The sequence below is a fragment of the Mustela erminea genome, chromosome 1 (assembly GCF_009829155.1).
Source record: "Mustela erminea isolate mMusErm1 chromosome 1, mMusErm1.Pri, whole genome shotgun sequence".
In the NCBI taxonomy this organism is placed as follows: domain Eukaryota; kingdom Metazoa; phylum Chordata; class Mammalia; order Carnivora; family Mustelidae; genus Mustela; species Mustela erminea.
Window position 1 is genome coordinate 174,812,369 of NC_045614.1, and position 13,977 is coordinate 174,826,345.

Genomic DNA, 13,977 nt, shown 5'->3' on the forward strand with positions numbered 1-13,977 from the left:
CAGTACAACTTTAAAAGAAAAACAAAAAACAAAAAAACCTTTAATTCATTATGTTGCATTTGTGTGAAAACAGGAGTAGAGGGTAAATTGTTGCTCCAAACCATTATGTTCAATTTGGTAGTCCACTTCTGGAAATTTAAAATTCAAATGAAAAGACAGCAGCTGAAAAGTCACTGGAACTTAACCACCTTAGAAGTAATGTAGTAGTGAAAAGGCCTCTCTGGAGATGCCTGGTTTTGCCTTTCTAAAGCTTGTTTATTCAGCTTTTCTTTCCATCCTGTGAGCTGCCTTATTCTTCCAAAAATATCATTCTGTTTATGTTAGAATTTATTTCCTGCCATTCAGAGTCCTGCCTCAGTCCTTACAGTTTCTTCACTGCACAAAAACTTTGGAATAGTTTCCTAACTTTTGTTGTCCCAAAATACTCCACTGTTTTGACTTTTGATTTTGATCACAATTGTGAAAAAATTACCAGTTATTACTATTAGCAAAAAATACTAGTAATAAAAAAGTGAGGAAATTAAATGTTTAAAGAAATCTCAGAAAATATACCTCAAAATAGTAGCCCTATCTTCACTGAACTGTAATTAGAGCACTTGTCTAGCCTCCCCACAATCACCCAACTTCTTCACAGACTTTTTTTGCTTCCCAGAGCTTCTCTTTTAACTTGCTGTTCTACTTAACAAGGATAAAATTAATCAACTTTCTTCCCATCACTTTTTTTTTTTTTTTCTTTTAAGGACAGAGAGAGAGTATACATCAGCAGGAAGATAGGGAGAGGGAGAGAACATAAATCTGGGTGATGTGGTAGTATGACAGGATTTATGCTGGTAAAGGGAGGTAATGCAAATTGGGGAAACAAGGTACTTATAGGGTACATTTCTAAGAAGATACACTTAAGACCAGATTCTTGAGTCATCAAGTTAAAATGTCTTCCCACCCTCATTCATCAGTTTAGAAAACACCAGCAACCTCAATACATTGACAATAAATAAGCATTAAGATAGCCTAAAGCCAGTTTGGGTCCAGAAGTATCTAGTTATCTAGAAATTGATTTTAACCCACAAAAAATAAGAGACACAACTATAAAATGAGTTATGTGATTTTTTTTGCATTGTAGATTTCTGTAATTAACTTAATTCATTAAAAATTATGTTTCTAATAGTGGATGTAAGTTCACAAGAGATTTCTTCAGTTCAGATACATGAGGAAACAAGTGTTTTATCTATACCTGTGTGATAGAAGTTTTGAGGTCTTTAAGAAATTCTATTTCAAGTGGTCTTTTGGCTATCAACACCAAATTAAAAACAAAAACAAAACAAAACAGAAAAAAAAAACGCAAAGCAACTTACTGTGCTCTCAGGATCTAAAGGATAATTGACTAAAGATTAAGTCTCAGGAAGTGGTATCAGAAAATAGGTGATCCCCTTAAAATAGCCCCATAGCAAGTCTAGGCTAGTTCCATAATTTACCAGAGATAACAGAGAAGCAGGGATGTTGGAAAGCACTGGAAGATTAATTTAAAAAGCCTTATTTATTGGCTGTGCACCCAGGTTTTCCTGCGGGCTCTCCCTAACTAACGTGGTGCATTAGACAGGGTTAAGAGGTCACAAGGCCAGTCTGAAATGGGGGTATTAGAGTATTTTAAGATCACAGAGTACATGTTATCTCCTCTTTCTGCCCCAAATCCCTAGAAATGACAAAAAAAATTATGAAAAAAAAAATCCCTAAGTAGGTTAAAAAATAAGAGCAAGTGTCTTTAAAAGTATATCCTTGTTCAGAGAAGAAAGGTATTCCCATTCATATCCAAGATTATTCCTATGGGAATAACCATGTCTTGGAAAATCACTATACTATCAGGGATGATGGTAAGAGACTGTAATTTCTGTGCTGTTTTTTGAATGTTATTTCTGCCAATTTGAGTACAGCAGACATTGGGGAACTGGTCCATTTTGTGGCTATATATTATTTTTAAGAGAAGGAAAAGTGAGGGGGTGGGAGAGGGAGAGAGGAAATCCCAAGCAGGCTCCATGCTCAGCACACAGCCTAATGTGGAGCTCAACTCCACAACCCTGAGATCATGACCTGAGCCAAAAACAAACAAGAGTCAGATGCTTAACTGATTGAGCCACCACAGCACCATTTTGTGGCTATTAATGGTAGCTCCGGTTTCAGTTATATTCTACCTATTTGAGAGTAATTTTTTTTAAAGATTTTATTTATTTATTTATTTGAGCAAGAGAGAGAGAGAGGAGGGGCAGAGGGAAAGGGAGAGAATCTGGAGCAGACTCTGTGTTGAGCTCAGAGCCCGACAGAGGGCTCAATCCCAGGACCCTGAGATCATGACCTGAGCTGAAATCAAGCATCAAGACACTTAACCCATAGCCACCCAAGACTAATTTTTTTTTTTTTAACTTTTGAGGCAATTCCTTAATGTAGAGAAAAATGCAAACCCCTCTGATAGAATAGGCCCTTAACCTAAAAATACTTCCTTATACTCTTGCTTACTGCTGATAGGTTCACCTACAGAAGTTCAGGTCATCAGTCACTGAGATTCTTAAGCATTAACCCAGCCTGATCTGCTCATAGCTGATCTACAGTACTGATTACGGACCAAAGCACAACTGGGTATGGTTCTACTTTTAACATATACTCACTGTTCTCTTAAGTTCAATTCTGGACCCCATTCAACTGTGTAGGATGCTTTATCTCCCTCTTAAGAACTGATAAATTTCTTGTAATCACCTAGATCAGGAGACAGATTTCTAATGTATGTGGGCTTTTTTAACCTTTTCCCCCTATTTCACATATAGAAAAAACTTCATTAAATGATATTTCTCTAACTCACCTCCTTCAATTTATTCCTCTCCATGGGTAGAGAATTATTCCTTTGTTCAGTTTGTGGGATAGAACTGAGCATTCTTGGTTCTGCCTCTCTCTACTCTCTCATTTGAGTGCCATATGCCTATCACAAGCATGCACTCTCATCTGATCTTAGCCAAGAAATGGATCTTTCCCCAAGGAGTAGGATCTTTCCTACTGGGAAACCCCAAAGTTTTGGGAGGTCAATCTCAACACAATCGAGTGTTAGCAAGTCCTCTAAACAGACCTAACCTTTGCCCTCCAAAATTAAATAAAGGTGATATTTTTTATCTTTGCCTGACTTCAGCATGTATACCTCAGCTGACTCCCAATTCAGCTGAGGAACTCCTTAAAACACCTAAATTGCCTTCCAAATCCATTTTCAGTTTCTTATCCTGACCACCTCACACTAACTCCCACCTGAAAATACACCAGCAGTTAGCTATTCTTATGTGGTAAACTCCTCTATGTAGAAGGGAATAATGACCAAGAAAAAAAAAAAAAGAAAGAAAGAAAGAATGGTGTTTTTGTATTTCAGAGCAATCTCCAAAGGTAAAACTGAAGCTACTGCAAAAGAAAATGGAGTAGTAAGGTTGCTTATTCTGCCCAACCCAAAACACTGTTTGGAGGCAACTACCATATTTAGGAGCAATTATTTCCCATTCTCTAGCCATTTACTCATTAACGGTATCAGCTTCTTAGTTTCTGCCCTATCTGTATGTAGTTTATATTATTTTTTCCCTCTAATTTTTTCATTAATTCACTAATGGCTTTTGCCTAAATAAGTGTATTTACAACTGTAAATGTTAGTTGTCTATCCAATAATCATACTCCTCTTCTTCCACAGTTATAAGACCCTTATTATTTTTGGAAGCAGCAGTATGACCTGCTTTAAAAAAAAAAAAATCCAGCTTCATTTACAGATAAGGGTAGCCAATGAGACAGAAGTTAGGAATCATTACTTGGTGCTTCTGGGTAAGTTCTTTAAAGAAGGCTTATTTAGCAAGTGGGCCTCTTCTTCTGCCTTGGTTCTTTTTTCCTCCGTGTGACTTAGAATACAGGTAACCAAGGTGACCATGTGGAGATCTTGAAGATGAAAACGGGCACTCAGAACAGCAGGAAAGGAAGATAGAAGATCCCTAGATGTCTCATGACTGACTACATAGATGCACTACCAGCCCTGGAAGACCTCCTCTGGACTTACTTAGATTAGAAAAAGAAGGTTCTATCTTATTTAGTCTATTGTTATACGGGTTTTCTTTTTAGGTAGCAAAAATCCATCTTCTATGTACCATGTGTTGAATGTGCTAGCTTTATTTATTTTTCAATTATTAAAATTACATGTTCATATACTTATTACTTAAATGACTTCAAGTCATTCTGCATATTATCACTGATATGCATACCACACTCCTGGGAAGCTGCTAATTATCCACTGAACCCATAAAAATGATTCACCATTCCCTCTGCTTTGTTTCTCTTGTAAAGAGGGAGCCAAAAAGAAAGCAATGCTACCTAAAAGTGAATTTCACAAATTTGTTAGGATTTTTTAAGAAAAAAAGACATTTGGAAAATATTCCAGATTAAATAATCAAGACTCACCTATATATCTGCATAAAATACACTGTAAATTATGTCTGATTGACATTTATTACTTTAAGCTACTACAAGTTAATAGGATTTCAAAATATGACTATATGAATAATGATGGCAATAATTACTGCAATAACATGCAAAAATAATTCTGCATGTTAACTTTCTCTAACAGAAAATACATAAAGCATCTAACAAAGATACTTACATTTGAAGGTTTAAGTTTGTTAATGATTGTTGTTTTGCCACTATTATCCAGCCCAAGGCACAAAACATGAACCTCCTTCTTCTTTAGGCCAAGCAAGCCTGAAAGTCTGTCTAGCAATCCCATATTGTGATTCAAATATTTACAAACCAGCTACAAATTAGAAAGTAAAAAAGATATATCAATCACAAACTTAGGTCTGGAAAATATAAGCATGAGCATAAAAAAAATTTAATAATTTAAAGACACAATCAGAAAAACCAAGTCAATATAGCAGCATTGTATTTACTAAACAAAGTTTAAGCTGATTAGCACAAAGGACCTTATCTGAACTGCAGATTGGCAGCTTATATCCCTAGGCAACACAAAGAACAATGCCCTTGAAATTGATGTATATGTCTTCTGGTAAATTATAATATTTAGGATAAAAATATTGTTAAACTCAGTATAACATGGGAGTCTGCCACTTGTTATCTTGAAAGTATCTGCAGCCTTTCTAGAAATCCAGAACAATGTACGGGCAAAGGAGTCCATGTACAGCCTAATGCTAAAGTTCAGAAAATAGAAGGCAGATCAGAAATGAGAAAAACTAAGATTTTGGTTATACTATTTGAGTTAAATAAATGTTCTGAAGCCAACCCCATTGTTGTACTATATAATAATCTGAAGCAATAACTATTAAATTCACTGTTTTTGTTTGTTTGCTTGATTATATCTGGTTTAAGTTGCATTTTCTATCAAGTGAAACAAATACTAACAGATATATTTACTTTAATATATACTATATTGCTACAAACATCACTTGCTCATAACCTGCTATGAACTTTCCAAATGAAACTTTCTAAAGGGGTTCCCCTTGGGTCCATCACTCTGTTGCCAGCCCTCAACTGGTGCAGGGACTGTTACAGCAATGACTACAATCTGCCTACATCCCAAATATTTCAAATAGTCAAAGTTCTCTAAATATTCATCTAATTTGATTGATTTATTTTCCTCTCCATCTAAAGTTCCAGAAGCCTGTCATCCCACAACTCCTTCAGTATTTTTTACCTCACGCTATCCTAAGCAAGGCCCATACCTTGAAGGATGTGAAGCTGCAGCAACTTAAATGATGAGGTTTCCAAGACAACGCATCAAAAGGAAGCTGCATCATGGATTTTTGCTAAGGCCCCTTGGGGGAGCATACTGATAGAAATTTCAAAACCAAATTTCAATGATGTGCAGAAAAGGGCAGGCACAGTGCCCCACAAGAGCATGGGGCCTATGAGAGATTCACAGTTGTCTTATCTAAGGGATGGGTTTGATTTCAGGTTCTCCATTTGTACCACTTTTCTCCTTGTGTTGGAGACTCAAATCTCAATCCATTCCTTTAAATCTCAGCTTAAGGAACATCTGTAGAATCGGCAATACGTTAGCCTTCTAAACCAAGAAATAACTTATTACACAGACTACTTTAGTTCAAAAGTAGATTTGCTATCCTCACTTTGCTATTTATTGTACTGAACATATTGATAAGAAGATAATATCTTACTCCTGAAGCAAATAATACATTATTCGTTAACTTTTTTAAAAAAATCTTGTTTTCCATTTTCCATACAATTTTGAACAAATTTTTTTAAAAAATGACCACTTCTCACATCATCATCCTCTGGGCATCCAGTAGAAAGCACTGTCAAACACTTGATACTTGAATATTCACTTTACAAAGAACACTGGATTGTGATTTTCCAGCCCTTTTTCATGGATTATTAAAACTAATGCTTGTTAATGAAATATTTGGGACATACACTTTAGAAGTCAATTGCTCTAAAAGATGTTAATTATAGCCTTATACATATATGTTTCTATTTCTTAGTAATCATACATTTCTGTAACTTTTTACTTTTCCCATGTACGAAAGGAGGAAAGATAACAATTTAAGCCACTCAACATTTGTTCACCATGCCCTAGACGCACAATGGGAGATAAAGTTTTATGTAGCTCCCTATGCCTAAAGCCATGATTCGCAACTTTGGCTGCACACTGGAATCAACTACTGAATTAGTATTTCTGGTGATGGGATTAGGGCATCAGTATTTTTAAAAAACTACAAGTATTTCTGATGGACAGTTACTACGGAGAACTGCTGGCTTTCAGAACCAAGTCCACGTGCAGTTTTTAGGGTTCAATCTGGCTCTGCTCTATCCTTAATTTTTTCTTATCTTACTGTTTTACTGCGCACCAGCCAATCAAATTCTCCTGGTTGTTATCTGAGAAACTGCTTTCTTTCTTTCTTTCTTTTTTTTAAAGAAGAGAAACTGCTTTCTAAAAGATTACTTGTTGCCAGAAAAGTCTTCAAGAATTAGGATGTTATCCACAGTAAAGAGCTTGGAAGGTAGTAAGCCGCAGACAGTGACAGGGCAACGAAACACACCATGAACGGTACTGCGTAAACTTAAAAAAAAAGAAAAGAAAAGAAAAAGTTCCTAGAGTGAATTATAGCACATTTTCAGTACTTCAAACATTTTTATTGTTTGTTCTTGATGAAATTTCAAACATTTCCCACACACTAAATAAAAACACGAATCTGGGCGGTGATAAAACCGAACAAATTCGCCCAAACCATGAGCCTTCTGAGATCCCTAGTACTAACCGCACAAATCCTCTGTCCTCTTCCACCTCTTTAGAAACAACGGTACGGAGTGAAAAACAGTAAAGAGCAAAGCGCAATTCCAAAACGCGACAGGAGCGGTGCCGGAGGCGGCGGCGCTGGCTACAAAACAAGGGCGGAGGGAGCGGGAAGATACCTGGTTTTTGAAGTCAACCCTGCGGACCCAGGGGCTGAAGAGAACAGGAAAGGACCACTCGCTCGTATCCGTTTGTGGGATAAATATCGGGCGTCTCTCAGCCTTCGTCTCTATGCCGCTTCTGTAAGAATTCCTGCTCCTGAGCAATGCCGCTTCTACAAGTTGGGTGAATCGGCTGCCTGTGCCTCAGCCGGAGCATCAGTGGCTGGGCCGGCGCCTAGGCGCGTGGGGTTCCCTTGGCAACCGGACGTTCTTCCGGTCCCTAAGCCACGCCTCCTTGAACTTCTGAGTGTAGCCTTGGTGTTCTTGTTTACGGGATTGGAGAGCTCCAGGCTCCGGAGAACGTCAGAGGCACACAGAGGAGTATTAAAGGTGTGAAGACAAGCGGCGGGGTGAACGGCCGCCTTCTTGCGAAGAGAAGCGGCGTCCGAGTGGAGCATGATGGGAGTTGTAGGCGTGCGCACAGCCTGCTGGGAAATGCTTGGCGTCGCGTTTGCTGCGTGCGCTTCTTTCCGCCCACGTCTTTCTCAGACTCGCAGGAAAACATCTGCAATTCCAGCACGCTGGGGTGGGGGAGGAAGAACCTCTGCGTTTTTACCGGGCACGCGCAGGGCGTGGTGGCAACGGCCGAAGAGCACAGCTGGAGACGCGTGCGCCAGTTTCCCCGCTGCCCCTCCCACGGAGGCTTTCGGGGTCTTACAGGCCACAGACCCTGGAGCCCTGAAAACTGTTACTGTGGGTAGGGAGTGGAGATGACACTGGTGTGAAAAGTCGGAAGCGTGACTTGGCAGAGGAAGTACGCCTGTAACCTGGCTTCTTAGCTGTGTGATCGCCTAAAGAGATTTACACTAGCCATAATCGGTGATGAGATTACTGTCCCCAGAATCACATCTGTAGGTGGTCAGGAGGAGAATAGTCTGAATGCTCAACGTTAACTACCTTTTAAAATTGCCCTGGGATTTTATAGTAGCAGTGATACTCCAGGTGAAAATATTTAGATTTACTTATTTGTCCACATTTTTATAACCTCGTTTTCCAAGGGACAGACTACATTTGGAATAATCTTTCAACCTACCTAGCCTCACCCTTCCCACCACCCACACCAATGAGTGGTTTTCATGGATGAAACCCTTCCTCTTAGAAGTTTCCTTTAGTTTCCTTTTTGGCCGGGAGTATGGGACACCACCCCCCACACACACCTCCACCAAACAGACACACACTAGCTAGGGTTATGTTTTTACCACCCTGCCTGATCTTTGGCCCATTAATTAATTTTACCTATTAAGCAGACTAGGACGGTGAAAAAAGACTACAAGAATTATATAAAATTAATGAGGGGAGTGTTTATGTGGATGATTATAGGGGGATGTTTTTGTTATGTTTCCAAATTTGTAACAGCGGTTGTTTTACAATGAAAAAGAGTATGGTTCTGGGTAAGTGACTCTTGAAAGGCTAAAACTAACAAAAACCCAATAGTTCTAGATTCCAAAATGTTTACAATGTCCTTAAAAAAAAAATGGGAGTATGGATATGTTCTTCCTAACTGTGTGGCCTTAGGCCATTTAACACTTCATGCGTTAGCTTCCTCACTTTAAAAAATACACTATCTCATTTGGTAGTTTTGAGGATTGAATAGATTTAAAAAGTATATTGTTTGGCACATAGTAGGTGTTCAGTAAACAAGTTCCTGTCTTCCTTTTTCCTGAAATTTTTATTATATGGATAGGATTTGACCCAATTCCTAAATATTCTGGTTCATTAACTTCTGACTGTAAATCCATTTTCAGGGAAGTACTGATTTATTTTCTTTGTGTCGGGCATTTGTGATTCATTTTGATGAGAAATGGAAGCTAATTTCCTTGTAGCCTGAATATGACCTTTTTTTTCTTCTTAGAGTTAAGTAGAAATCTTATGTTTCAGAAAGATTTATTTTTTCCTGTTTGGAGTTGGTATTTTCTGACCTTAGGTTTTCTATTATTGCTTAGTACAAAACATTTGGTGAAAACTGGAAATCTGATGGGGAGATTGGATATTCAACTTTTCAGTAAATTTAGGCATATACATAATTCTTTGACAAAAAAATAGCTAAGTAAATTATCTTAGATAAGTGTAGTTGGTGTGATGGCTTATCATTAGAGATGAAATAGTGAAACCCACAGTGTACTCAATAACATAGAAAATGCTAGTTTTAAGAATACGTAAAAGTTTAAAAACAAATATTCATATGGTTGAATCTGCGTTTTGGTACTTTGTGAACTGAAACTGCTTTTGAGTACTGAAAAGCTCAGCATAAAAATTATTCTACTTGATTTAATAAGTTAGTTTGGCTGTCTTCATTTTATTATAAGGGTGAGAAGATTTAAAAATGGCATGTAATTTTCTGAGGCTACTTAAAATACCTGTATAAGAGAAGGAAACTTCAGGTATTTTATAACCAGCTTTAAGAAATGTAGTAGAAGAATTATAAAAGAGTTAAGTCTAAAATGATGACAACAACACTATTCTGATTAACTGAGGAACTTTTTATGTGTTTTCTTACCAGCAGCTTTTAAAAGAATATAGAAAATCCCTGATTCATAATTTATTGCACATTTTTGGAATGAGTGCTGAGGTGTAAAGCCATGAATAGTTGGACATTATGTATGTATGTGTATCCATTTATAGTGATTTATGTGATTTTATGCCTTGACACTAATGATGCTAATTATTTTGAAAAATTACAGCTATTATTTTGCATCCAGAATTATATATCTAAAGAGCGTCTAGATTTAAGAGATTAAAAAATGAATTATATTTAATATTCATTAATACAACGGTACAAAAAAGTCACAGATTTAACCACCAGAACTGTTACTTTTATTTGCTAATAGGTATTTTAATAAACAGGCTTACTCCATCTGTAAGACCCTGGTAATGCCTCTTAGGAAATCATAGAAAAATAAAATACAATAATTAGTAATTTGTACTTTGTACAAAAATCTTATTATGTTGCTCAGCAGGTAGTTTTGCTGAACACCATATTCTTTCAGCAAATAGATAGATGACGTATGTAATGCAATTAACCACAAACAATCCCTCATTGAGAGCTGAGCATTCTATAACACTATTACTTGTAAGCATGCCAGCACATGAAAATTTACATGGAACATTGTAATATTACAGTAGATTTTTATAAGATGAAAACAATGCCACCTTGAAGTAATTCTGGACTACTTCACTGCTATAGCAAAGTAGATAATAGGTAGGATTGCAGTTCAATTGTTAACACCCTTTTACTGTGTTTATCTCTCTATAATCTTGTTTTACAACCAGAAAAGAGAACATAGTCTGTGTAAGGAACCTGAGTGGAAGGCATATATTGAAGCTCTAAATAGATACCAAAGAGAAACAGTAATAACAAAGAGAAAAAAATATGGTGCTGTACTTCCTTATTCTCACAAATAGATCTTTTCTCCCTTTTATAAGAGGAGATGGGTACACTGCTAAATCCATAATTAGTGATAATTAACTTTATGACAGGTTACAGAGAGATACATTTTAAAAATCATATTCATACTTCTAGGAAGGAGAAACGTTTTCAGCTGCAGTTTTTCATTAGTCAAATATTGCTCTTTGAGGGATTAAATGCCTCAACCTAGACAGATGTTATCTAGGTATTTTATTTAAATGTACTATTAAGTATTAAATTAAACTTTTTAGGATTTGTGCTACCAAGAGTTTTATAACTATTTTATTTTTAATTCACTGCAACTGTCGACATCTACCATTTAATATTTGACATGGCCATTTAAATATTAAGTGTTTAATCAAATACATATTCATATGTACATGTACATCTTTATATTTTTGTCTATGCTAAAACAGCAAAAAAATGGAGAGCAATCTTATTCCATTAATCACAATCTAATTTTACATCAAATCCATATGCACCTATACATTCAACACATTGAATTACATACATCCTATCCAGAAATAAAGATCCAAGCACAGTTAAAAGATCACATCCTTCCAATAGGATAGAGAGGGCACAATGAACAAAACAACCATATTGCCCATGTGTTTCTCCTAAATGACAGATGGTCCTGATGATTTTCATATGAACACAAAACAAAATAAAAGTATTGTTTTACTAAATGGTTAGAGCCTGTTTGCCTCCTTTTTTTTTTTTTTTTAAATTCAGATGGGAGCTCAAAACTCTCCCAAAAAAGTATTTTAAGAAAACTGCCAGCTTGAGTATATAATACACATCTTTCAAGATTAAACTAATTTTAATTTTCATAGGTTTTGAATTAGAATAGCTACAAAATATTTCTGCCTTTTACTCCGTGATAGACAAAAATAAACAACAAAACATGAGACATATGTATGGCATTGAGAAGTCCTCACTTAATTTCTACATTATGGAAAAGAGAACGCTAGAGTCCTCAGAAAGCACAGAATTATTTCGGGTTCTTCAAATAAGATGTCTCAAAAATATTCAGTAAGAATGGCTTTAAAATATTTTATACATCTTTTCCCCATGGTGTATTACATACACACAAATACCCACTCACTCTGTTTATGTATATATGCACGTGTGTGTGTGCATATATACGTACACATATATACATATACATACATATATACACATATATATGTATATATAGTTCACTTTTCCCCTTTCCAACTACTTATACCTCTCTTCCAATCTATACTCTTCCCATTCTGCATATTGACTTTTATGTCAATGGTAAATAGAACTACTCACATAGTAACATTCTTACCTTTCTACCACAGATCTACCAACCTATCTGCAATTTTGTCTTCCCTCCGACTGCAGTTCTGTCTCCTCCTATTGAAAACTAATCTCCCTACTTACAGTATGAATCCTAACCCTTCTACCTCTCAAGATATTTTCTATTATTATATTTTTTCTTGCATAATCATAATTAGTTTTCCCCTTTCTACCAGATCATTCTCATTAGTATATAAATACACTCTAGCATCTTTTCTCTAAACACACACACACACACACACACACACACACACACACCAAAAAACCTCTCGCGACTCTGTATCTCCCTCCAGCTACTGCCCCATTTCTTAGAGTAAAATTTCTTGATAAAGTTGTTTATAGATACTGACTCCACCAGCTTTCCTACAATCTCTTAATCCACCTCAATCAGATTTTGACTACACTATTTCATAGAGACTGTCCTTGTCAAGGTCACCAATGACTGCCATGTGCCAAATCTGTGGCTACTTATAAGCGTTTAATCCAGATGACCAGTTGGATTTCTTTTTTCTCTACCTTACCTTATACTCCTTAGTGTCCCAAGGTTGACTTCCAATTCTTCGTCAAACTTCCACAAATGGGAATGCCTTAGACCTCAATTGCAGCCCACTTCTCTACCTTATAGACTTTTCCCAGGTAATTTCAAAATTTTAAACACCATTTATATGTTAATGACTTCCAGATCTTGATGTCTATCCCTGATTGCTCCTTGGAACTCTTTTATACACATGTTCTCTCCATTTGAATATCTAACAGACATCTCAGGCATTATGTAGCTAAAACCTCACTCTTGATTTTTCCCCTTCCAACCTGATTCTCCCCAGTAGAGCTTAGTCTCTCACTCCCCAAATAATATAATTTATCTTTGATTTTTCTTTCTTTTTCAGACCTCAAACCCAATTCATTAGGAAGCCCAGGGTTCAAACATAGCCCAGTTTCCACTTCTCTCTATCTTTACTACTTCCACTTTAACAAAAGCCAACTTTTTTTTTTCCTGCTTAAACTATTGCCGTAGCCTCATAAATGTTCATTCACTGCTGTCTTATTTTGCCTTTCCTTCATTTCTTCTGCTATGTACTAAGTACACCATTCTCTCTACCTTCAAACACTCCAAACTCACACACATTAAATTGGTCTTTCTGCCTGGAATGTTCTTGCCTCCAATCTTCTCTTGACTGGTTCCTTCATACTTTTCAGACAACAGTTTAAATGTCACATTCTCGGAGAAAATTTCTTTTACCAATTTAATGTAAAAACCACAGTCATGCTATGTAACTTTATTGCTTTTAATTATCAACATAACATTTCTTTTTTGAGTACCTCTACCACTGGAAGATCAGTTCCATGAGGCAGGGGCTTTTGCTTATCTTCGTCACTCTGTATTTTCACTGCTTAAAATCAGGACACTGATAATGACAGTATTTAATGAACATTAGTTAATGGAACAGACGAACTTATGGATAAATATACTTAAAGTAAATCAGTATGTGCTAATCTTAAAATTTAGGAATTGTATAATTTTGGACTAGCAAACAGATAGAACTTCCTTTAATTTTTTTTTCTTTTGTTTCATTATATCTGTTTCTCCTAGTGTCAGACCTTTGACTGGAGAAATCATGCTCTGTTGTTATTTTTTATATTAAACTATAGTTACCTAATTTTTTATTTAATGGTAGAGAGAAATTGTAAGTTGGGTAAAAGGAATGTTTTGCTTCCTCAAAGGGATTTTTGGAGACTCTGAAAGCAGTTTGTACAAA

The 13,977-nt window shown here is 36.3% G+C and overlaps 1 protein-coding gene across 7 annotated transcripts in view; it reads right to left on the reverse strand.

Moving 5' to 3' along the window:
• ARL6 (ADP ribosylation factor like GTPase 6) overlaps positions 1 to 7,860 on the reverse strand; it is a 42,421-nt gene extending 34,561 nt beyond the window's left edge. For 4 of the 7 annotated variants that reach the window (XR_004287627.1, XM_032351596.1, XM_032351568.1 and 1 more), the window contains exons 1-2: positions 7,447 to 7,858; positions 4,664 to 4,813 (exon numbers count right to left, since the gene is read on the reverse strand). Coding sequence is in view for 6 of the 7 variants with exons in the window: in XM_032351596.1 (XP_032207487.1) it covers positions 4,664 to 4,786 (123 nt within the window). In the remaining variant the exon portion in view is untranslated. Of the gene's footprint in view, positions 1 to 4,663; positions 4,814 to 7,446 lie in introns of all 7 variants that reach the window. The other 3 variants (XM_032351578.1, XM_032351562.1, XM_032351588.1) reach the window with 3 other exon arrangements.
• Between the last annotated feature and the right edge of the window lie 6,117 nt (positions 7,861 to 13,977).